General features: G+C 40.1%; 1 protein-coding gene and 1 long non-coding RNA gene across 10 annotated transcripts; one reads left to right on the top strand and one right to left on the bottom strand.

Annotated features, from left to right (window-relative positions):
- Positions 1-3222: 3222 nt before the first annotated feature.
- LOC309719700 (uncharacterized protein) lies at positions 3223-20235 on the bottom strand. Of its 8 annotated transcripts, none has more exons than XM_082556002.1 (21): positions 17826-20232; positions 17481-17717; positions 15646-15872; positions 15229-15404; positions 14977-15021; positions 12343-12390; positions 11589-11741; positions 11288-11416; positions 11040-11078; positions 10374-10499; positions 9732-9858; positions 9064-9353; positions 8665-8829; positions 8422-8556; positions 6690-6830; positions 6011-6090; positions 5863-5886; positions 5379-5632; positions 4255-4371; positions 4059-4180; positions 3226-3967 (listed from the first exon to the last, which is right to left on the bottom strand). In XM_082556002.1, the coding sequence occupies exons 1-21, from the start codon at positions 17936-17938 to the stop codon at positions 3893-3895; spliced, it is 2823 nt and encodes a 940-aa protein (XP_082412128.1). In that variant the 5' UTR covers positions 17939-20232; the 3' UTR covers positions 3226-3892. The 8 variants fall into 8 exon arrangements, with proteins under 8 accessions (XP_082412124.1, XP_082412123.1, XP_082412126.1 ...); XM_082556001.1 differs by having other exon boundaries at positions 8422-8829; positions 9064-9098; positions 9183-9353; XM_082556003.1 differs by having other exon boundaries at positions 8422-8829; positions 17477-17717; positions 17826-17864; positions 18163-20232.
- Positions 15286-23413, top strand: LOC309720296. 2 transcript variants are annotated; one of them, XR_014280454.1, is made up of 3 exons: positions 15286-15375; positions 15782-15947; positions 22102-23413. It is a non-coding gene; the product is annotated as an uncharacterized lncRNA (long non-coding RNA). The 2 variants fall into 2 exon arrangements; XR_014280455.1 differs by lacking the exon at positions 22102-23413 and adding an exon at positions 16081-16645.
- The last annotated feature ends 170 nt before the right edge of the window (positions 23414-23583 follow it).

The raw sequence follows: 23583 nt of genomic DNA, 5'->3' as shown, positions 1-23583 counted from the left end.
TGATACACCTATGCACTGTCAATATACATTTTGAACCAGCTGCAGATGTCAGAGTAACAACTGACTGACCCCCACATAAAGTGCGTTACAGTTAGGGTTGCCAACTCCCTGAAAAATAAATAAGGGACACCTCGTGGCCAGGGCCGGGCGACCCAATTGTCTTCACCCTTCCCAGTGTGGTGAATTTTCTAGCTCTTTTTTTGTGTGTGAAATTATTTTTTTAACCATTTGACTTGAATTTGATTTAAGTAGATGTGTATTCTTTGTGATATGAACACATGTGAAATAGTGATGGGTCGTTCGCGAACGAAATGGCTCTTAGAGCCGGCTCTTTGACGTGAACGACGCGAGCCGGCTCCTTATCGCGAGCCGTCACGTGGGTTTTTTTTTTTTTCTTTCTCTCAGCCTCTCTCTCGCACTTTTTTTCCGCTTCACTCTGCACGCGAGCCTTGTGCTTTACGCTGGGCAGAGGGGGGAGGGGCGGTAGTTACACTCAGTAGCACAGGAACAGAGCCAGAGAGAGAGAAAGAGAGGCAGGGACAACAACATTAGAAAGGTATAGTAATCATCCACAACTATTTTCGGTTGCAGATGATAAAGGATTGAGAAAGTTTGTTCATGCAGGTCCATATGACAGAGAATATGCATGTTCTTTTAGTTTTCATATTATAATTTATATTTAATTGTGTTGTGGTTTGCAGTGTTTTGTGTTCTTTTCACTTTAAATTTGTGAAAGGAAAAAGCTGAAAATTTAAATAGTTAAAAGTTGAAATGTGAATAGTTGATTTTTGTATTATATGATTTATTTATTACATTTTATGTGGAGTGAATAAATAAAAGTATATTTACGGTGGCCCCTAGAGACAAAGCACATACAAACTTCAAATCACGTACGAACTCTGAAGCATGTACAAACTCCAAAACACGTAAAAACACGTACAAACTCCAAAACACGTAAAAACTCCAAAAACACGTAAAAACACGTACAAACTCCGAAGCACGTAAAAACTCAGAAGCATATAAAAACTCAGAAGCACATAAAAACTCAAAACACGTACAAAAGACAACAGAAGTGCTCCAGGATGCTGGGCGCAGTGTTGAGCCTTTGTTATCTTGTGGCTACACAAGCCAGCAAGTACCAACGACCGGATTTGGTGTGTGGTAATAACAGGTAAATGAACTTTTTTTTTAATTATTTGAATATATATATGAGTGCCTGTGTATAAATACACAAACAATACACACATGCTTTCAATTGTGTCATTTAAGTGATCTAGTAGCTCTGCTTTGGAAGTTCAGTTCATGCTAGAAATGTGTTTTGGAGTTTGTACGTGTTTTGTCTCTAGGGGCCACCGCATATATTTATATATAAACATATATAAATAAAACCACTTGTTTTTACGTTAGTAATTCCTTTTGTGCATAATTTTATATTATTGTTAATAATAAATTAATTAAAGCAACAAAACAACCTGAAGAGCCGGTTCGGAGCCGAAAGAGCCGGCTCTTTTTAGTGAGCCGAACCGAAAGAGCCGGATCTCTAAAAAGAGCCGGAAATCCCATCACTAGAGAGCAGGAAAAAGCAAAAAGGAAACGCCAGTGCACGTCTCCCCGCCCCCCAAGCGAGGCACTGAAACAGCCGGCCAGAGAGGGCTTGAAAAAAAAGGACATTTATCATTTCTTCTTCAGACACCTTTTTTTCCCCATTGTTTTTACAAAGTACACATTAAGCTTCTTCTGCAATGACACACTAATTACACATGCAAACCTACCTATTTCTTTCTTCATTGGAAACAATTACACTTTATGGAAAGTGCTTTCAATAAAACACAAAACAAAAGTACCTTTTCTTTTACTTTTTTTATTCAACATCTCTTCACATGTACTTAGCAAGAGTGAGTACATACAGCCCTGGTTTGACAACCACACTGGGGCACATATTCACCAAAACACAGCACACCTTGACAATCTTATCAAGCAGTGCTGTCTTCATCCTCACATGATATGAGTAATCGGATTGGCATTGTAGAAAAATGACACGCGAAGCTGTCAAACACTCTATTTAAAAACTATTAAAATAAGATATTTCTGCTGATGAATACACTGAGCTGGGTTATAGTGCTGTGGCTTATGTTGAAATCTGCTGTGCTGTAGGGGAACAGGCTGTGTTGTCTTGTTGTGTGCATGTTTGAGTTGTGTTTCTTTTGAGATGGTATATTTTTTTCTTAACAGAAACAGACTGTGTCCAGGGTGAGAAGGGTCAGCTGTGATCTGAGCTGCACGCCCCAGTGTCCTGGAGGTGTACAGGTCCTGCAGAGATGGGAGTTTGCAGCCAATCACCTTCTCAGCAGAGCGCACAACGGTTGCCCGGGGCGGCATCGTGGTGGGGGGCGGCATCACGGGCATCGGCGAAAAAAAAAAAAATTGCTCGTACTCATGCTGCCCCGACATCAGCCGGCGCATATTGGGAATGGTACAGGCACCGATCGGTTTTCTATCGCCCATTTGCTGGGAGTAAGGGCGCCCTCCGTTTGCGAGGTGCGCCTGCTGCTTCGCAAAATAAACACTGAAGCAGTTTCACAAAACTTAGCGAGCAGTTTGCTGACTGTAGCATGGGAGATGGGTGGTCTCGTAGGGTGTCTTGCATTGAAATCTGCTGCAATGACCCGGTTACTGCGTTCACCAGATATCAACACAATTTCGATCCGCTCCTAACATGTTAACCTCTTCGACATATCAATGGCTGTGAACAAAGAGAAACTTTTAAATAACTCATGAAAGGATAACCAAGCACACCATTGGGCAGAGAGAGTGTTCGCCCGTGGCGCCAAACAGGCTAGGACCGCCACTGTCCCTGATAGTGGCTCCAGCGTACCACACGGTGATGGAGTTGAGGATGGACTCGATGATTGCAGTGTAGAATTGCATCATCGCCCGTGTTGGCAGGTTGAATTTCTTCAGCTCCCTCAGGAAGTACATCCTCTGCTATGGCATCATGGCCTTGGACTCATTTTTACAACTTTTTAATAGGAAAAAAAGATTAATTTTAATTAAAAAATGTTTTGACATTTGTGAAAATGGAATTTTTCCTGTATTCATTTTTTTACATTTGTTTTGGTTTTTATTGCCTTTTGAGTCAAAAGTCTCCAGAGGCAGATGCTTGGTTTCCTGGTATTTCAAGACATTAATGCAATGGAAAGGGATTTAAAAAAAAGAAAGAAAGAAAGGAAACAGTGGAAAGTGAATCTCACATGAAGCGGAGGAGCTCAGAGTTCTCTCACTAGTCTAAATATCTTCAGAAGTGAGTGCAGATAGTAGTGGGAACATTTACTCAAGTACTTAAAATACATAAAGTCTGTGTTTCAGGTAGGTGTTTCCATGTTATACTAGATTCTGCTATTGTCATGGTTGGCTGTGTGGCAGGCGAGCAGAAGCGGTGGACGCAAAAATGCAGGACTCTTGGAGACGGGAATAAACTGAAAACGCAGCTTTATTGCTGGAAGAATGACTGACAAAATAAAACTTACAAAAGGAAAACAAGACTCTAAAGCGAGGTGCTGGAGGACTGGACATTACAAACACACAGCAGGTTGAAGGTACGACGCGACAGGGAGCCCAGGAAAACACAGGGCTTAAATACACAGGGGAGTAATTAGGGAATGGGCGGGAGGGAGGGAGACACAGCTGGGAGAAATCAGGCTAACGAGACAGGGGAGAGGTAAAACTGAACACACTGACATAAGACATGAACTTTCAAAGTAAAACAGGAAATAAGAAACAAATCACAAAACCGCAAACATATCCACAGTCATCCAGGACACACATACACACACATATACATATATATACACTCTGCACAGTTATGTGTTAAAAATACAGTAGATCAGGTCCATCAGTCAGAAACGGAGCCTGGAGACGTCTGAGACAAAGCTTTTGTAGCTCTTTGTCGACGTTCCTCATAATATTTCTAAAAAAAGGGAAAAGTGAGAAAACAAACATCGTTAGGCCAACAGTGTGATTTTGTGTGCTGAATCGTGTATATGTATGTGCGTGCGTACCTGCAGGTTGTCGTAGTGTTTCTGGCTGCAGCAGTGGAGTTCCTTGGCGGTCTTCTCATTCAGGCAGAAAACAGAGCAGATGTTACAGAAAAATCCTGATTTAGGGACCACAAACTCCTGACCTGCAGAGAAGCAGAAACAGGAAGATTAGACAAGTATTAACAACACATTTGAATTTAGAGTGTGTGTGTCTGACCGATGGGGCTGTTAGGGTTGAACTGAGGCAGTCTGAAATCTGCTACAACACACGGAGACTGAGAGCGAGATGGCTTTGCCTCAGCTCCGACAAGCTCCCTCCTGCGTTTAGCCACAACTGAAAATGAAAAGAGCGACACGTTAATCATCAACGAATCTGCTACAGGAGCCACTGGGTTTATAACATATTTAAACATTCAATTATAACTCAATAATAATTGAACAAATGATTTCGATTTACTTGAAAAGCTGAAACGTTCATCGGCCACTTTATTAGGTACACCTGTTTGACTGCTCATTAATGCGACTCTCTAATCAGCCAATCACATGGCAGCAACTTAGTGATTTAGGTATGTAGACATGGTCAGGTGACCTGCTGAAATTCAAACTGAGCATCAGAATGAAGAAGAAAAATAATTTAAGTCACTTAAACGTGGCATGTTTGCTGAGCTTAGCATTTCAAAAACTGCTGATGTGCTGGGATTTTCCCACAGAAGCATCTCTAGGGTTTACATAAAACCGTCTGAAACAGAAAATATCCAGTGAGTGGCAGTTCCCTGGAGGAAATGCATTTTTGAGTTTAGAGGAGAATGAAATAACTGCTTCACGCTGACCGGAAGGCCAGAGCAAGCCAAACAACCACTTATTACAATGCACAAGAGCATCTCTGAACGCACAGCACATCCAACACTGAAGCAGATGAGCTACAGCAGCAGAAGACCACACTGGGTTCGACTTCTCTAAGCTAAGAACGCAAAACTGAGGGTACAATTCACACAGGCTCAGCAACGCTGTAAAATAAAAACGCTGCCTGGTCTGTTGAATCTCAGTTTCTGCTGTGACATTAGGATGGTAGGGTCAGAAATCTTGGATCCATCCTGCCTTGTATCAAAATCTCAGGCTGGTGATGGTGTGGGACATAGTCATCGCACCAACGGAGCATTTCTTAAACACCACATATATAAAATATATTACTACCACCAGGCTGAATGTCTGTAGCACAGTGAGGAGCACAAATATGAGATCAGAGCCACAAAATATCACAACTTGTCTTTTTATATTCACTTTACTGTGTTTTGGCTGTCAGAGCGGTGTATTTTGCTGATTTAAAGCAGCTCTTTGTACCTTTAATGTCGGCCATGCTCCATCCATCATTCTCCTCTCCCTCCTGTGTCTCGTCATCAGGACACTTGGGCTCTGGCTGCTGTCCAGCAGGGGCGGCTGCAGCATCGGGCTGGGTCCCTGCTTCCTCCTCGGTCCTCTGGCTCTCCGCCTGGCAGTCACCTTTGGTCACTGCATCAGTCGATTCTGCGGTCTTCTTGGTTTTCATTTTGAGGTTGTCACCAGAGTCTTGCAGACGCTGTTTCAGGCTCTTCAAACTGAATTTGAAAGCAAAGATGCCAGTAGGTTACCACGAAAAGAGGTTTGTTGTCACAAAATGTTCATGTGAAATAAGAAATTCCATTTCAAATTCCTAATCTAGAGTTGCTTATATCTAAATCACATGCTGCTCTTTTTGCATCTTTGGGAACTGTTTACTACAGACGACCTTGAGGAGCGTATGGTATATTTGACTCTGCCACTAAAGCTGAAAAAGAAAGATACTCACGACTCAATACGTCCAGCTTTACTGCTATGAAGAGGAGAGAAAGAAGCACAAGGTCAGACAGACATGAAGACACTTTAAAGAAAATGAAGAAACACAGTGTAAAATAAATTTCCTCTTTTTCTCACTTCTGATCGTGGGACACACTTACCAAGCAGATAAATAGTCCTTGGTGACTTTGCTCTCCATCACCTGTGTTAATCCACCAGGTTCGGCCATCTCAATGCATATCTGAGAGAACAGAACGGATATTTGAGCAACACAGTGGTACTCAATGGGTGTGCTACAGGCACGATTTGTATTGTACAGGGCGATAAAGAATTTGTCCTGGCGAGTTTCTTTACTGCCCTGTACGATAGTACAAGGCAAAGAAAAAAAAATCTTGGAGTTTTAAACTTGCAAATGGGAAATAAGTGCAAACATATTTCTATACTTTTGCAAAGTTTTGATTGAACAATAAAACCACTGAGCAAGAAACACTAAAAGAATAACTTAGCGCTGCCTCAAACTGCAGGGATCTCCCCTGCTCGATGGGCCAGGACAAAAGGCTGAACAGGTCATAAGATTACTACTTGGTTGAGAACTTGGTGCATTTCAGGCAGTCCTTCTTCACCAGTGTTTGCAAAGGCATGTGTAATTCAGATTGCCTGCCGCAGGGACTGTCTGTACATGGACTATTTAAACTTGCTCAACTCGTGTTAAAAAACCACAAAGTCTCCTTCAGACTCATTTAAAATGTTTCTCAATATGAAAAGAACAGCAGACACCATGACAAGCCTTGCAGCCTTCTGTAAAACATAAAACAGTTGCACGTGTTTATGAAATCGTACCCTGTTGGCAAGCGGCAAGAATCTGACAAAAGCAGCGATGGACGCCACCACTTCCATGATCATCATGACAAGGTCCACATTCACCTCGGAGACCTCCACACTCAGCAGCCGGTCCTCCAGAGACTCCGACTCTGGAACATGCTGAAAAACAACCAGCGTTAAGATCAGGGAGACCCGAGCCTGCTGCTTTTTTTTTTTTTTTTCTTTCTCTCAGCCTCTCTCTCGCACTTTTTTCCCGCTTCATTCTGCACGCGGGCCTTGTGCTTTACGCTGGGCAGAGGGGGGAGGGGCGGTAGTTACACTCAGTAGCACAGGAACAGAGCCAGAGAGAGAGAAAGAGAGGCAGGGACAACAACATTAGAAAGGTATAGTAATCATCCACAACTATTTTCGGTTGCAGATGATAAAGGATTGAGAAAGTTTATTCATGCAGGTCCATATGACAGAGAATATGCATGTTCTTTTAGTTTTCATATTATAATTTATATTTAATTGTGTTGTGGTTTGCAGTGTTTTGTGTTCTTTTCACTTTAAATTTGTGAAAGGAAAAAGCTGAAAATTTAAATAGTTAAAAGTTGAAATGTGAATAGTTGATTTTTGTATTATATGATTTATTTATTACATTTTATGTGGAGTGAATAAATAAAAGTATATTTACGGTGGCCCCTAGAGACAAAGCACATACAAACTTCAAATCACGTACGAACTCTGAAGCATGTACAAACTCAAAAACACGTACAAACTCCAAAACACGTAAAAACTCCAAAACATGTAAAAACACGTACAAACTCCGAAGCACGTAAAAACTCAGAAGCATATAAAAACTCAGAAGCACATAAAAACTCAAAACACGTACAAAAGACAACAGAAGTGCTCCAGGATGCTGGGCGCAGTGTTGAGCCTTTGTTATCTTGTGGCTACACAAGCCAGCAAGTACCAACGACCGGATTTGGTGTGTGGTAATAACAGGTAAATGAACTTTTTTTTAAAATTATTTGAATATATATATGAGTGCCTGTGTATAAATACACAAACAATACACACATGCTTTCAATTGTGTAATTTAAGTGATCTAGTAGCTCTGCTTTGGAAGTTCAGTTCATGCTAGAAATGTGTTTTGGAGTTTGTACGTGTTTTGTCTCTAGGGGCCACCGCATATATTTATATATAAACATATATAAATAAAACCACTTGTTTTTACGTTAGTAATTCCTTTTGTGCATAATTTTATATTATTGTTAATAATAAATTAATTAAAGCAACAAAACAACCTGAAGAGCCGGTTCGGAGCCGAAAGAGCCGGCTCTTTTTAGTGAGCCGAACCGAAAGAGCCGGATCTCTAAAAAGAGCCGGAAATCCCATCACTAGAACAAATACAGACGAAGTAACAATAAATAGTTGATTTGAAATTCATGCATATTTTTAGTTTTTCCATTTCTTATTCAGATATTTATCAATGAGTGACTTATATGTATGTATATATTGTATATATTGTGCTATTCCTTACTTCTTGTATCTGTCTGTGTTACTGTTTGTACTGTAACCAATATATTTCCCCCAGGGATCAATAAAGTACTCTGAGTATTCTCATTCTAGTAATATTAGCCCAGAGAAGGATGATGCTGTGCTCACTCCTTAGAGGAGAAATCTGTTTTGATTGGGATCTGAATAGTTTGAGTGAAACAGGAGCATGCCCCCGATTTAACAGCCCCCGATTGCTCCATTTTCATACCTCACTTGTACCAGGAAGCATGTCTTGTAAAACAATGTGGATTCTGAGCGTCCACTCTCCAACAGTAACTGGATTTTTGAGGTAATCCCTGGCGAAATCGCAGCACGCATCCCAGCTGTTAAAAAACACAAAGGCCTGGAGGGGAAAAATGATGCAGAGGAAACATTCAATATCAATCATTAAATTGAATTCAATTTGCAAATGCAAATTTCTCTGTATCAGCCTGCTGGGTCTACTCCTCACCCTCCTCTGCAGTGATAAAACGATTATTTTGTAGTACAGAGTCTGAACAGTCTGATCAGGGACGTAACGCCACACCAGCTTGGTGACATCCTCCTGTCTGTAGTTTCCTTCTGGCAAACCGGTCAACATGATGGTGGAGAACGTAGAACCTTGAGATTGGGCTTTCTGCAAGACACAAGGTTCAAGAACCAAAGTTTATTCGAAGAGAAACTTTGCGGTACTTTTTAAAAAATATATTATTATTACTGAGCACATAGAGAAGACAAAATGAAACCAAGTTTAGCAGAAAAAAAGAAATGTGGTTTTTGAGGTGAGTATTTGGAAAAATGGACACCTCTTGGTATTTACTCAAGGATTCCTGTTTAACACATGAAACCTGGGTTTATAAGATGCACTCACCTCAATGTCATCAGGTTCACTGACAGTTAAATACTCTAGAAGTGTAAAACAGACACAGTTAGTAACAGTCAACACTTTATATCTGGAGGTTAATTTTAGTTTCCAGCTGTTTCTCTCACCTGGGATTGTGAACCAAGGAGAGACAGTGGGGAACACAAAGGGACTAGTTGTCATTGTGATCCAATATGGTGAAGTGCTGCGTTGTGGGATGGTAATATCTTCTGTTGGGACAGTTGCACCATCAACAGCAACCTCGCTGTCTGGCAAAGCTTTGTCTGGCAATCTTGGTGCTGCACAAGCAAAAATAAGTTTTGTTAAAAGTTTTGTGGGGGAAAGAAAAGGAAAAACGAGTGGTGCAAAACAGGTTTTTAATGTTTACAATGATCCAGTAATATCAATGTTTTGACTTTTATTTGAACTTTAAGCACCTTTACAGATACCCAAGGTATCATAGACATCAGAAAAACAACGATTAGTGGGTTAGATCAAATGCCAGACTGAAAAAGTGCAGTTTAAGTAATGGCTCTGGCTCATGTGTCTGGGGCAGAGACAAGCACAAACAGAAAGCGAAAGAAAGGTCTTACCAGATGACCTTCCATTAACTTAACCCATCTTTTTGTTTCCGTTTAAATCATATTTGTTTAAAATCCCATTTAAAAAACACTTACGCAGTGAGGTACATCCACACTGTGGTATTTTCAGCCTTGACAATTTGTGGCCGGTGGGCCGTTTTAGAAGGCTGTACCAAACGCCAAGGCGATCAGCATCACGAAGAGACTGAAATTCGATAAACACCTGAAACACAAGAAAGAAAATGTATTCTGAACATTTTACCTTCACATTGTAAATGTTAGAAAACAAGTGCTAAGCACACGTGGAAAGAGTGAACTAAGTACAGCTTTATTGTGGAGTTCACTGGATTCAAGAGTCAGAAATCCTGGCTCAATGATGCACTGGAGCCATGCTCAACATGACCCCTGCACTAATGCTGTAATGTGATAAATACTAGTGCGCATGAGCATATGAAGAATTGCTCAGCGAGCAGCTTATCGGCAGTCTCTCTTTACTATCGCTATAGTTTTGCAGTTGTGCTTTCCTCAAGATAAGTAGCATCCAAATCTAGACACATTATCTCTTTTGAAGGATGGATTTATGAAGGTTGGTGCACGTCCTTTAGTTTGGTGTGCAAGCGGTTAATCTGTCAATTTTTCTGTATGGTTAAGATTACACTTACACAAGCACATATCTCACACAGCCTTTCACAGACTTCTAACACATGCACTTGTTGGCATTTATGAGTGTGTTTATACCTTGTTGAGAAGAGGCAGGTAGTTTCTTACACAATCCATTTTTTTCAAAGCTTCTCTGAGATGCCGGGACTCGCCTGGCGAGATGTTCCTGATGTAGATTAATCGTGCTCCATTGTCAGTCACTTGCTGCTTCGAGAAAACCGGGTTAACGTGAAAAAACAACAACCCCACAAACAGTATGACATTCCAAACATTCTTATACTACAGCTCCAAGATCAAGGCCATAAGTTTGCACTTATATTCACACAGCAGGTATGCACCCTGGCAGCTATCTTCATTTTCCAAACAATTTATAATTGCAGCTCTCGCTGTTTTTGATAACACTGGTTGAAAAAGTATTTAAACTAATGTACACACAGTGCCGTGGAAAACGCATTTGGCTCGTTCCCAATTTCCTAATTTTTTGCACAAGTTTCAAATCGTTAAACAAATGTTTAAAAAAAATACAAAATGCATTTTTAAATGAGGATTTAATTTATTCCAGGAAAAGAGTTCTCCAAACCTTTCCTAGCCCTGTGTGAATATCTGAAAAAACGGGTATGTCCCCATTTTTCAAGGTGTTTTGACTTGGATGTGAGTGCTTCCAGTTATGACTTTATACTCTGACCAATAAATCTAAAGGTATTCGAGTGCAGTCTTTGTTTCTGAGATATGTGCGTTACTTACATAGCATAGCCGTTTCATCAGAGACTTATAAAACTCAAGCTGAAAGGAAAAAAAACAGTTCAAAATCATTACATCACTTCGGATTCGGTTCGATTTATTTCAGCTTAAAGGTATTTTTTTCTACAAAAAGAAATATTTTTTACATTTATAATCACACTTTAAATAAACAAGCAGAAACAAATATTTTCAAATAATTGTAATAACATCTGTCACAACAGTAGATTGCATTATCTACACACAGTGCTTACCGGCGTCATTAAAATGTTGCCCTTCTCAACCTGCAGTCGAAGTTTAGAACCACTGAGAATAAAATCGTGATTTTCTGATGCTAGCACGATGTTTTTAGCTGCCACTGCTGTCGGCATGAGGGCAAAAGCCTGAAGGAAAAACAAACAACCAAACACTGATTTTTACTGAATAACCATGAAGACAGGCACTCACAAAATATGCATTAACTAACTAAATGTTAGTTAGGTCGTCTTAGAAAAGAGATTTAGAGCGCCATTAAAATGAAGGTCATAACCCAGCCCAATGCAAACTGGTGCTTACCATGCGTGCCTGTGGTATAACGTAGATCGTGTCGTCGTAATACTCAAATCGGTGTCGAGTGAGCAGACCGGCGATGTCCTCCTCTGCGTAACAGCCATCGTGATACTCTGGCAGGTTGCTTATTAACAGCACCTTGTAATCAAGCGAAACAAGCTGTGCAAACGAAAAGAATTTCAGGATCAGTTCACAATTGCAATGGAAGAAATTCCAGACAGAAATCTGAAAAATGCAAACATTAACTTATAAACCTCACTTTGAGCACTGTCTACAACTATGAACACAATCAGGTACCTATTACAAAATGTTTCTGATGCTAATTTTCCTTTACTTCTTTTTTTCTTTCTTTGTTTCACGTAGTGCAGCTCTACCTTGACTCACTGACAAAAAAGGCAGTAAGAGTCAGCTATGAAAGTACTTTTCATTTAAGGTGGATCCATAAACAGTGATAACTGATTCCCAAAAGGCAATGTGTAAACAGCACTATTGCACATGTCAAACTTGGGAAGGAAAAACCTTTTTAAGCACTCAAAACCACCATGTCCTGGTTGACTGTGCATATAATTTGAACATGTTAAACTAGCTTTTCAATAAAGGAGTTTTAGTATGTGTTAGTACATGAGATAATTGTTTTATTACAATACTAAATTGGTAACCAAGAATGGTGCAATTCTATTGGTGTCTATACTGACTACAAAATCTCTGGTATTGCGACATCCCTAGTGAATTTTTAACATTTTTCTACATTTACACCTACTTGAGCCTCCGTAGCCTTGGCTGTATTTTTAGGTGCCACCGCAGCTTCCTTACAAACACACACACAACGAACATACATTAGTTTGTATTACTACCAAAACTGTTAAGTTACTACATTCACACTAAGAATCATACATGAGCACTTGTCATGAGCTTACAAGTATTTACAGACAAGTTGGAGTCTTCCATGCAAACCACAAGCAACTGTGGCAACTTGCAAGCAACCAGTGCGATTCCAAGGATGTTTTCAGTGCAATGTGTATATATAGATTTAAAAAATGCATAATGCAACACAGCAAAATAAAAACAAAGTACAGTGTGTATGCTTTCATAGCATTAGACTTGAGCGGAAGCTTCCTGACATGGGGATGACTATATAAGAGCTCAGTATAATCCAAAGTAACTATGAATTTGAGGGGTGCGAGACTGTAGAAGAAATGTAAGGATAACCAACTGACTTTAAACCGCATAATGAATGCAGGACTACAACCGTGAATGGACAGTATATTTATAGAGAATTGTAGCTACGGTGCATAAATATCTATCTTAGATTGCAGAAGCAAACCAGGAGACAAACAGGAGAGGAACTTTCTCTCGATTCACAAGTAGGTCAATGAACTCATCCATCTATAACAGTGACAGGGGCGGATCTAGAAGGGTGGCATGGGGTGGCAAGTGCCACCCTAAAATGATCCCTTGCCACCCCAAGTGCCACCCCAGTTTTGCATATGACAGTGTTGTTTATTAAAATAAGACAGCATTAACAGTTTGAACGTAGTTACAGTCAACAGTGAATATAAATGCTAAAACTGAAAATATTGCATAGTGTTCCCCCCTCCACCATTAACAAATGGTTCAGCCCATAGCAGGACCGGCTTTTTTCTTGTTTTCAGTAGCAAGCGATGCTTATGATTGTGCCAGAGCACATTCTGAACAACACCATGGGAATTTCGCTTTTTACACAGGTGGGTGGATGTTACACTCTGGAAATGGAAGGAAGGTGAGTGTTATTAACCCTCTGTGGTCCACGGACACGCTGCACCTCCAAATCACATGACTGATGTAAGCTGACACAGCAACAAGCTGCAGCCACGCTGAGTTTCTATTTCAGCCCACATTGAAAATTCGGACTTCAAAGTTTTTAAATTTTAATTACAGGCCAGTAAATCCAGAGTTATGATAATATATATAAGCCACGCTTTGTTCTAAATACTGTCGTCACGTTTTTGTGTGTGTGTGTTTTAAGCGTTTTGTAAGGACAGCACGAAAACAGTAAAGAAAGAAAAAAAGCCACCACCTTCCTAAATGTACCATGTCGACCAATTAAAAAAACAGTCAACGCGTGGGATTTGATTGTTTAGGAAGAGGGAAACGTTTTAGGAGTGACGGTAACGGCAGCGAGACAGAGCAAGCAAGTGAGAGAGAGAGTTTTTAGATGTGGGAGATTTGTGACGTTTAGTGTGGAGTGTTTACTTAGTGTGTTGTCTTGTGTAGTTCTGTTGTGTAGTCGTTTTGTTTTGTGTGTCAGTGAGGGCACTAATGAATGTCACAAAGGCACATTTGCAATGTAAACACTGTCACTAAGTAGAAAACCAGCGGAGTGATACAGCTGCTGTTATCAGGCCTGCAGGTTTGTCCCTGTGCTGTTCTGTCTTTTGGTGGACAAACTTTTTTTTTACTGGCACACATAGTTTGTGGGGCATCTTAGTGCGACACCTAATTGTTCTCTCATTTTAGTTGTAGTAATATTTTTAAATTCTTATACAAAATGAAAAAAAAAAAAAACGGCAGGTGTATCGGCTGCATTTTTAGATAAATAGTTGTATATGTTTACAAAATGTACAATTTATATTTGCATTTCAAGTTATAAAAATATACTGTGGTGGTTTTTTTTTACAGTAAAAACATACTACTAGGATTTTACGTTCTTTGTGTGGTTTCAGATCAGTAATACTAATGCAGTATGTCAGTGAAAAAAACAACTAAATTCAGTTGAGCTGAAAAGAATGACACCAAACAAGGCAAGGGGAACAAAATAAAATGAAACAATCTGAGGGTGAAATACAAACGTAAACTCAAAAGGAGTCAAAAATGGCCGATTGTATTTCAGACCTCAGTGGGTTCATCCAACAAATCATGAAAAATTAGGTTTAAATTGTTGTTCATGACAGTGCAGATTTCTGACATTTTGTGTCATTTAAGCTGTAACAATGTGACTGTTTTCTAACAGTGTGTCTGGATTTTATACTTGTTGGGCTACATATTTATTTATTATACAGGCTATACAGAAACTCACATGTTTTATGTAACTAAAGTGTGTAATTATGTGGGCTACAGACAATAATTAAGTTCTAGACTATATTTATATGAAAAACGTGTATACTTACTGCATTTGAATTATTCTAACCATATGTAACCACCTGCATATGTGTTTGAAAAATAAGAAGGCTTCGATTTTGCCACCCTATTTGATTTCTTTGCCACCCTAAGAAAATTTCTCTAGATCCGCCCCTGAACAGTGAACAAATTTCAGTGTACATACCTGTAATTTTGACCTAAACAAAACAACTGACTTAGTTTTTCAAAATGTTTTCTCCATAGCAGAAATCACATCACTGTGACAGAGACTACTTACAGTCCCTTGTAGCCTCACCATGGTCGGAGGGGAAGATTTGCCAGCCTGTGGAAACACAGGGAAGAAAATTATGAACAAACCAAATGCAGATTTCATCATGACAACTTGACTCAAACTATCTGCTTGTATAAATCTGTGTTGAAAGATTTAATCTTGGTTGTGTGGCATCAACAATCACGTCATCTGTCACTGATCACATTATAAATTGTCCAAAACTGTGCATTCATGAAAAAAGGCATAATATGAAGTCACCTCTGTCTTCTCTGTGCTAGGCGTCCCTTTAGTTGTTTCTGGAGATGCAGAACGTGAGGACGATGATGATGATGTTGATGGGGACGACTTCATCTTGACTAGCTCAGCCAGCAGGGCAGGAGCCAAAGTTTTGACGACAGTCTCCAGGTCAGACTGGTTTGATAAGGACTGGAGAGCTAAAAGACCACAGGTGCAAAAGAGATTCACACTTTGGTGGGTGCCAAGTCTCGAAAATCATCTACCGTTTCTGAAAGTTTTATAATAGTAGAAAAAACTATGCTGACATTTCTGGTGGCACTGGTCTTTATTTATCCTTTACATTAGTAAAGTTAAGGTTGTGAGGGGGGAGGAGAACTTTGATCTTAGAAAAACTAATGAGTACATACAAAAAAATAAAACATGAAGCAATTTTCAAACCTGATGTTTCCAGCAGTTTCTTTGCCAAGATCTTTGAGCTGCTTGACTTCTTTCGCCTCGGAGATGACCTCTCAGTCGACGATCGCCTCTCCCAGCTTTTCCTCGGTGATGAACGTTTCTCATCTCTTCTTCTCAGTGAGGATCGTCTCTCGCGGCACCTTGAGCGTGATCGATATCGTGAAGAGGAAGGACGGTCATACCACGAGGAGTCAGAATGAGACCGGGACCTGAAAAAAGTATGGATCAAAGAACTTAATAACTCAGAAACATCTCAAAGCACACACCCAGCATGGATACAAAAGGTAAATGCTGTCCACCAATTAAGTTTTTTCAAGTTGATATTTTTATATATATGTTATATTTCACCCTTTAACAATCCACTGGAGAGCTAAATCTTCTTGATTGATCCTAGTTCTCAAAATGTTTGTTGGACAGACCTGCGATTGCGTCTGGACCTGTACAGAGATCGTGATTGGCTTCTGTGTCTCTCCCTTCGGCGGCTGCGTAATTGAGAACAGGAATGACTGTTCCTCCTATTCTGCAAGTCACGGAGAATACACAGTGCTGGTCCTGCTGGATCTCAGCTCTGCTTTTGACACTGTAGATCACAGTATCATGATAAACAGACTCGAGAACTTGTTTGGGATTACTGGTGTTGTTTTAAAATGGTTTATATCATATCTGTCTGAGAGATCTTTTACTGTTTGCATGAATCATGTCACATCAGAATCAACAGTTTTGCCGTGTGGGGTACCTCAGGGATCTGTCCTGGGTCCAATTCTCTTTTTACTTTATGTATTTCCCCTAGGCCAGATTATTAAGCGCTATAAATATATCTCCTATCATCTCTATGCTGACGACATCCAACTATACTGTTCCTTCAAAATGTCTGAGTTTTATAAATTGTCTAATTTAAGTAATTGTCTGACAGAAATCAACAAATGGTTATATGACAATTTTCTCCAACTAAACTCTGATAAAACAGAAACTCTAATTATTGCTCCAGACCATATGATCCCAGAAATTAGACAGCATATCAGCTTCTTAGACCCTTACGTAAAATCAAGCCTTAGAAATCTCGGTGTCTTATTTGACAGCTCGATGTCGCTCGAGCAGCATTCTAAGCAGCTGGTCCGAAACTGTTTTTATCATTTACGGAATATTTCTAAACTCAGACTAATGGTATCAAAGCTTGAACTTGAGATGATTATTCATGCTTTTATTTCTTCTCGTTTAGACTATTGTAATGGCCTTTTTACTTGTTTTAACAAATCAGCCTTAAATCGTCTTCAGACTGTGCAGAATGCTGCAGCACGTCTCTTAACAGGCACCAAGAGAAGATCGCATATCACTCCAGTCTTGGCCTCCCTTCACTGGTTGCCTGTAAATTTTAGGTTTCAGTTTAAAATTTTAGTTCTAACCTTTAGGGCCCTGCATGGTCAGGCTCCTCAATATTTATCTGACCTGCTGAAATCACATACATCTTCTCGGGCTTTAAGGTCATTAGATCAGAGACTGTTGGTGGTACCACGCACTCGTTTTAAAACTCGTGGTGATCGGGCCTTTCAGACTGTGGCACCACGGTTGTGGAATTCTCTCCCACTGTCTCTTCGCTGCACGGACTCCATTGATTGTTTTAAGAAACAGCTGAAGACATTTTTATTTAGAAAAGCATTTGATTAATTTCTTCTTATGCTGTTTTTATAGTTTTATTGTTTTACATTGTTTTATTTACTGTTATATTGTTTTATATTCCCATTTTCTGTGTTGTAAAGCACTTTGTGATTTTTATCTGTGAAAAGCGCTATATAAATAAATTTTACTTACTTACTTACTTACGGTGGCGACGTGGGCTGCCGGAGCGGGAATGGCTGCTTCGCCTGTCCCTGCTACGCTCCGAGTCACGATGAGTGCGGGGTCTGCGAGAGCGGGAAAGCCTTCTTCGCCTGTCGCTGCTTTGCTCCGAGTCACGATGACTGCGGGGGCTGCAGGAACGGGAACGACTCTCATGTCTGGTTTTCTTCTGGGAAGTCTCAGCAGACGTTGCGGGAGAGGGCTTGGCACCTGACGCACTAACAAGTGCATTAAAAAGAAAAGCACAGTTAAATGAAAGAAAATGAAAGGCTCCAATGCTGGCATGTTTTTTTATTCGCCAAATGACTTCAAATGAAGATATTTACCCTCGCGGTGATGCTATTTCACCGTTCCACTCTGGGTATCTGTGGAAAAACACAGGTACATTTTTGTCAGATGTTGCCAGGTAGAATGTCCTTAAAAATATATTATTGTTCATTAATTCAAAAACTTAGAAATGTATTCAGCCTTTTAACAATAAATCATTAAGGTGCTTTACAGGAACGCAACAAATATGACAAAGAAAAATGAAAAAATACAAATGAACAGTTCTTAGGAAGCTATCCTAGCATTACAACCCCGACATCATTTCGGCACAACCATGGTTGCGCTGCCCCAAAGATATCGGTTCATAATCACGAAGTACAGAGAAGAAAGACTGACTGCTTTCGCAGAAGTTTGCAGTTCTCGATGTGAAGGCTGGTATTCTGGTGGGAGACCCAATCCTAGTGGTCAGAACAAAAAACAAACATTTAGACCAGATTCATTATTATCAGGAGCAATGTTTGTCATTGACATCACTTGCTGATAAAAAGGTCACTAAACTTTGCAGTGGCCTTAAAAAAAATCTTAAAATATTAACAGTTAGTCCTTCACTGAACGGAGAAGCATTATAACATTAGCCAGGAGCCTGGATTGCACTTAGAAACCTTCATGGGCCAAAAACAAAACAGGAACAAATAAGCATGACACATTATACCTCTCCTGGGATACAATTTTAAAGATGAAATTATTTAGTATATATGGAAAACACAAGTCAAACATCTGACTACAAACAACCAAAACAAAAGGGTCATCTTAGGCTCTGGATTCTGGACTCTCAGGCTTAGGGCTGGGTTTTTATAATCGATTCATCGATTAAAATCGATTCTGGCTTGGATAACGTAAAATCGATTCATTAAAATCCTGAATCGATTTTTTAATATAAATTTATTTTGCCCAAAATGCCAGAATCTCAGGTGACATCTCACAAAATTTCAAGAACCACCAAACAGTTAAGACAGTAAATGAGAGCAGGAACACGGCTTCTGCACATAGACTTAAACACACAGCGCGACCCGCGGATCAGAATCAGTGAGATGTCGCCTTTCTCACGGTCGGGGCTGAAAGCCGATAGCTCGCTGATTCTGATCTGTCGGCGGGTCCGCGCTGTGTGTTCACGCCCTTTATGAGCCGATTCTAAAGCTGTTAGTTTGATCTCTCTCCAAACAATATTGACCGAACCAGCAGCAAAAGAAGATCCAAACGCTTCACATAAACATCATCATGAATTCACTCTGACTTTTACTGTTTTGCTTCCACCGCGATGCACAGCTCTCTCTCCCTCTCTCTGTACTTCAAGAACAGTTTCCCTTTCTTCATTATTCGCTTGCTTGTTACGCACAAGTCTACCGCTGTTTACAGGCTGTCGGCCGCTGTTTTTTTCCCTTTTACATTCTTCCGAAAAGAAAACCTCATTTCTGCTGTTCAATACTGAACAAATTTAAACTTTTTAAAATTATTCAAAATGTAAAACGCTTAACCGTGTCTCTAATAAAACCGCTGTAATGTCAGAGGTGATGTTCATATGTTGATTAATGGTTTTCTTTCGTTTTTGATGTACTGCAGAATATTTTTATAAAATCCCAGGCCAGGAAAATCACCTTCATGTTTTTCTGTGTTTTATCTTCAGCTACTTTGACACAAAAGCATCTGCTGTGACGCTTACACCTGTGATAAAGTCTTGCGTGTGTCAGCTTCCTTTTGATTGATACAAAAATATGTAAATGTACTGATCTGAATTATAATATTTCTGACTGTCAAAATTTCCCAGATTTAAATCGAATCGTGGATCGAATCGATTCGGGACCTTGTGAATCGGAATTGAATCGATTCTAGAAATCAGTGACGATACCCAGCCCTACTCAGGCTCTTCTTATGGCATCAAAATTTCCCAAGGTTCCAAGAAGGTCGTCTCAGGAGAGGCCAAGTTTGGATTAGGACAAAATGCACCACCTATGTTGATCACAGTTAGAGTAGCGACAGGAAGATGATGTTGAAATAGGCCAGAAGAGGAAGGCGCTGTTTCTTTGACGAGGAGCCCAAATGTGAAATTTGGTGCAGCAAAGGAAGGCACATCCATAAAGAGAGATTCAACAATCAGTCAAATTAAAGCTGGTGCTTGTGTAGCTCATGACTGGGCGCTGCGCCCAGGGTGCTTATGTTTGTGGTAGTAAAAGTCTTGTGACACCGAAACACTAACTTAAAGTATGAGCAAAGAAAATTAGTATAACACAAAAACAAGGTGCCTACTGATATAAAATAAAGGACCAAACACACTATTGTTCACTCTAGTGACAAAAGACAAAAAGGGGAACTTTTACATTCAGCAACAGTTCCAGGAAAAGCAAAGCTGAATGAGCACTGTGGAACAGTAGCCCAAGGACAGAGACAAATGAAAAAACAGCCATCTTCCAACATTTTCTGATGCACAGGTTCTTCATGCTTGCAGATTCTTCCTCATCACGTCATCTGAGGCCTTGGCTCCATTGTTAGCAAATGCCTTGAATGTCTTCGCATGGGTTTACATCAAGTCAAAAGACATTAAATCTATCAATTGCAAGTACAGACCACTGAAGTTTCTGAAGGTCTCTTTGAAGTAGTTTTTTAAATTACAACATCTGGTAGACATATAGTTAAGTTTAGTCTGGACTGTAATCCTTCAAAAGTTCTGTTACAGAATACTGAATTGCAGAAATATGGGAAAATTTGTCCAAATGTTTGCAGTCCAAGTTGGTAGTCTTCCTACAGTCATCATTATGCAGTAATAGTGAATAAAACAAACCAAATAAACTTTAAAGTAGCATCCATGAAGCTTTTTCAAAACCAAAATCCTATAATGGCATTCAAAGTCAAATAATTAAAAACAATCCCAAAACAAAACAAAAAACATTGCGTTTCAAATAAATAAAAACTGACTGAAAGCAAAAACATCGAACAATCTTCGACTTACCTTCATCTGATTACATTCCTTGTTACATAGAGAGCAGGTATGCGGAAAGACCCTAGGTGAAGTGGCAGTGTAGTCTTGCATCTGGGCCAGCACTGGGATATCCTCTGTCACTTGTAAGGTAAAAGGCAGGTTGTCAGGAGTGATCTGATCTTCAGAGTATGAGATTGGATGTTCCAGGTCCTCTTTTTCAAGTCCAAATTGCATAAGGATGTTCACAGCTGTTTCTGAAGTAGACTCTGCAGAGCCCACAGGTTTGGACTTCTTTATGTCCTCTTCCATTGAAGTCTTACTCCCTTCTGGCCTGCAGCTCATTGGCATAGTTAGCAGTGATGGGATTGTTCCTCCAGATTTTGCAGGAGACGCAGATGAAACTCCAGAAGAGCTAAAGCTGGACCCAGGCCCAAGATGAGGAGGTGTCTTATGAGAGTCTCTCTCTGCCTGCATACTCGACTGTCCATAGCGCCCCTGGGCTGAACTTTGTTTCCCAGAGGCATAGGGGTTATATAAGGGATGGGACATGGTGTTAGCAACCTTCAGAAGGTTTAGTAGACTGATGGCTGCAGCTGTCAGGAAAGGGGGGTGTTGTAGATATAAATGGGGCGCGTGTATTGGTTCGGCCACCAATAGCAATGGCGTTATTTATCTGTGTCAACGCAAGGCGGGCTTTCAGCTGAGCCAGCCGCAAGCATGCAGCTTGCTGTCCGATCAGTAAAGAGCTCCCTGGGAGCCTACCATGTAGGGGGCTCTGTTTGTACCCTGGTGCAGGAGAAGGGGTGTAACGCTTCGATGGCAATGGAAAGCTGGAAAGTTAAAAATAAAGAAAACAAAGAAAACAGGTTAATGAGTTGTACTGGGCCTCAGAATCTTGGAAAGATGAAATCCACACAGATGGACCTGGACTGGTGCAAACTGCCATAAGTCATGAACACATCCTCCTACCCCCTAAACATGATCGCAACAAGCAGGATTCACTGCACTGTTAATGTTAGCTATGTTATATTGCTGCCTCTGTTCGGTGGTGTCGAGCCAAACGGACTTTAACGTGTGTTTGAACGAGCTGACGGTTCACTCGTTAAGCTGAAAGAAAGATGCTTTAATCACAGCAGTCACACATGTGTCCACTGTACCATCTGGGAACTCTTCTTGTGTAGCACTCGTAATAACACAAACACTAAATCCTCCTTCTCTGGTGCTGTTGTGTAGCAGTGTGTACACCTGAGACTGTCACCTGTCTGTCTGTCCTGCACTCTCTCTCTGTTTCTTTCTCTCTGATTGTGGAATAAAAGTATGAACGTGTGTTTATAAGTTACACTTGTGTCTGAATCCTGCAGCTTATCGCACATTTCATTTCCATGTGTGACAACTGCAAGTGTCCAGAGTGAGGACAGACTGAGGGACCCACTGCTGCACATCATCTGTGAGGCTTTGCACCCCTGATGATCCACCAGGACAAACTCAGCAGTGTGTGAGGAAGAGGAGGAGGAAGAGCCAGCAGCAGCTGACAGATGGAGAGAATAGACAGACTGTTCCCTGTTTGTGAAGGACTGCTAGGAAAGTTTAACATAACTGTCTGTGCTGAATCAGTCTTATTAGGTAATGTTCAAATAATGTTATCATCCCAGTGTTTTCAGTGTGAGAGAAAGTACTCAGGGCCTTCAAGTTACACACTATGAAAGGCAGCAACAAGTTCAATGTTCAGAAACCTAAAGTCTGTATCAGCAGCAGAATGGAGCTAAAAATAAATGTTTGTTTCAGTTCTATGAAGCTTTGAGTATTTTGGATCAGTAGCACTGCTGTGTTTGTTGCATCATATTGCTGTAATTGTTTATATGCTTTATATATTCTGAGCTAAGTTGATCTATAGTGTTACATCATATTCTATAAGGATGTTATGTGTTTGTAGACTTTCTGCCCAGTTTGACCCATTTAGCAGAAGTCAGCCTGTTTAAGGCTCTGATATCTATTCTGTATGACTTAAAGCAGTTATGACATGGTCTGATTTTCTCACCCAATAAAGGAATATTTCATGTATCAGTCTACTCTTCATTCTATCAGACACAGTTACCACAGCTCGCACATTTTCTTTTTACACATATATGTAAGCATTGAGCCAAATTTAGTAATGCCAGCATATTAAACGAACAATATTTGTCTTTTCTATATGATACATCTATATACACACTGTCAAACATACTTGTCTTTGAGTGAAGATTTAAGGAGATAGGAAATATAAATAATTGTAACTTGAATCTTATGGCGTTATTTTTGTGCCACTATTCTGAGCGCAAGTAAAAAGAATTTGAGCATAGTGGCACTAAAATAACGCCATAGAATCTTTACTGAAGCTCAGTATTTGACACAGAGTTCGAACTCACTGCTGTGATAACTAATAATGATTAAGATAATAACTATCATATTGGCCATATTATATTTACATTACCAAAGTAAGATGACTTTAGTCTCATGAACAATATGAGCTAATTGTTATTTACTAGCTAATCTTAAAATGACTGTTCAGTACAAAAATGAAGCCCAACAATCATGTTTTACAGTCGTGTGGTCTCAGCCTCAGATACTTATCACATCACACAAAGCTCATGTAGAAACAAATGAACAAAATATGTTCTCCTCCGTTTCTGTCAAACAAAGCTGTATGAAACGTTTCCCGCTTTTAGTATAACGGTTGATAGGCAACCTGGGCAGCGCGAGGGAGGCTAGACCGTCCCATTTCACAAGCCTACAAGCCTGTTTTTGTTTTCTTTACAACAACTCGGTGTACATACCGTGCTTTATATGTGTGTAATCCCTTTGTT

This window comes from Aulonocara stuartgranti (genome assembly GCF_965226115.1).
Source record: "Aulonocara stuartgranti genome assembly, chromosome: 1".
Lineage (NCBI taxonomy): Eukaryota > Metazoa > Chordata > Actinopteri > Cichliformes > Cichlidae > Aulonocara > Aulonocara stuartgranti.
This window is presented reverse-complemented; position numbering and strand designations above follow the sequence as displayed.

Excerpts from the sequence above, each read along its gene's own strand:
- LOC309719700 (XM_082555997.1), bottom strand. The coding sequence starts at position 17,938 with ATGAACAATAATATATTTTTAAGGACATTCTACCTGGCAACATCTGAC. Across the intron at positions 10,500-11,039 it reads TGATGAAACGGCTATGCTAT|CAAGTGACTGACAATGGAGC; the intron begins GTAAGTAACGCA and ends TTCTCGAAGCAG. Across the intron at positions 4,181-4,254 it reads CAACCCTAACAGCCCCATCG|GTCAGGAGTTTGTGGTCCCT; the intron begins GTCAGACACACA and ends GCTTCTCTGCAG.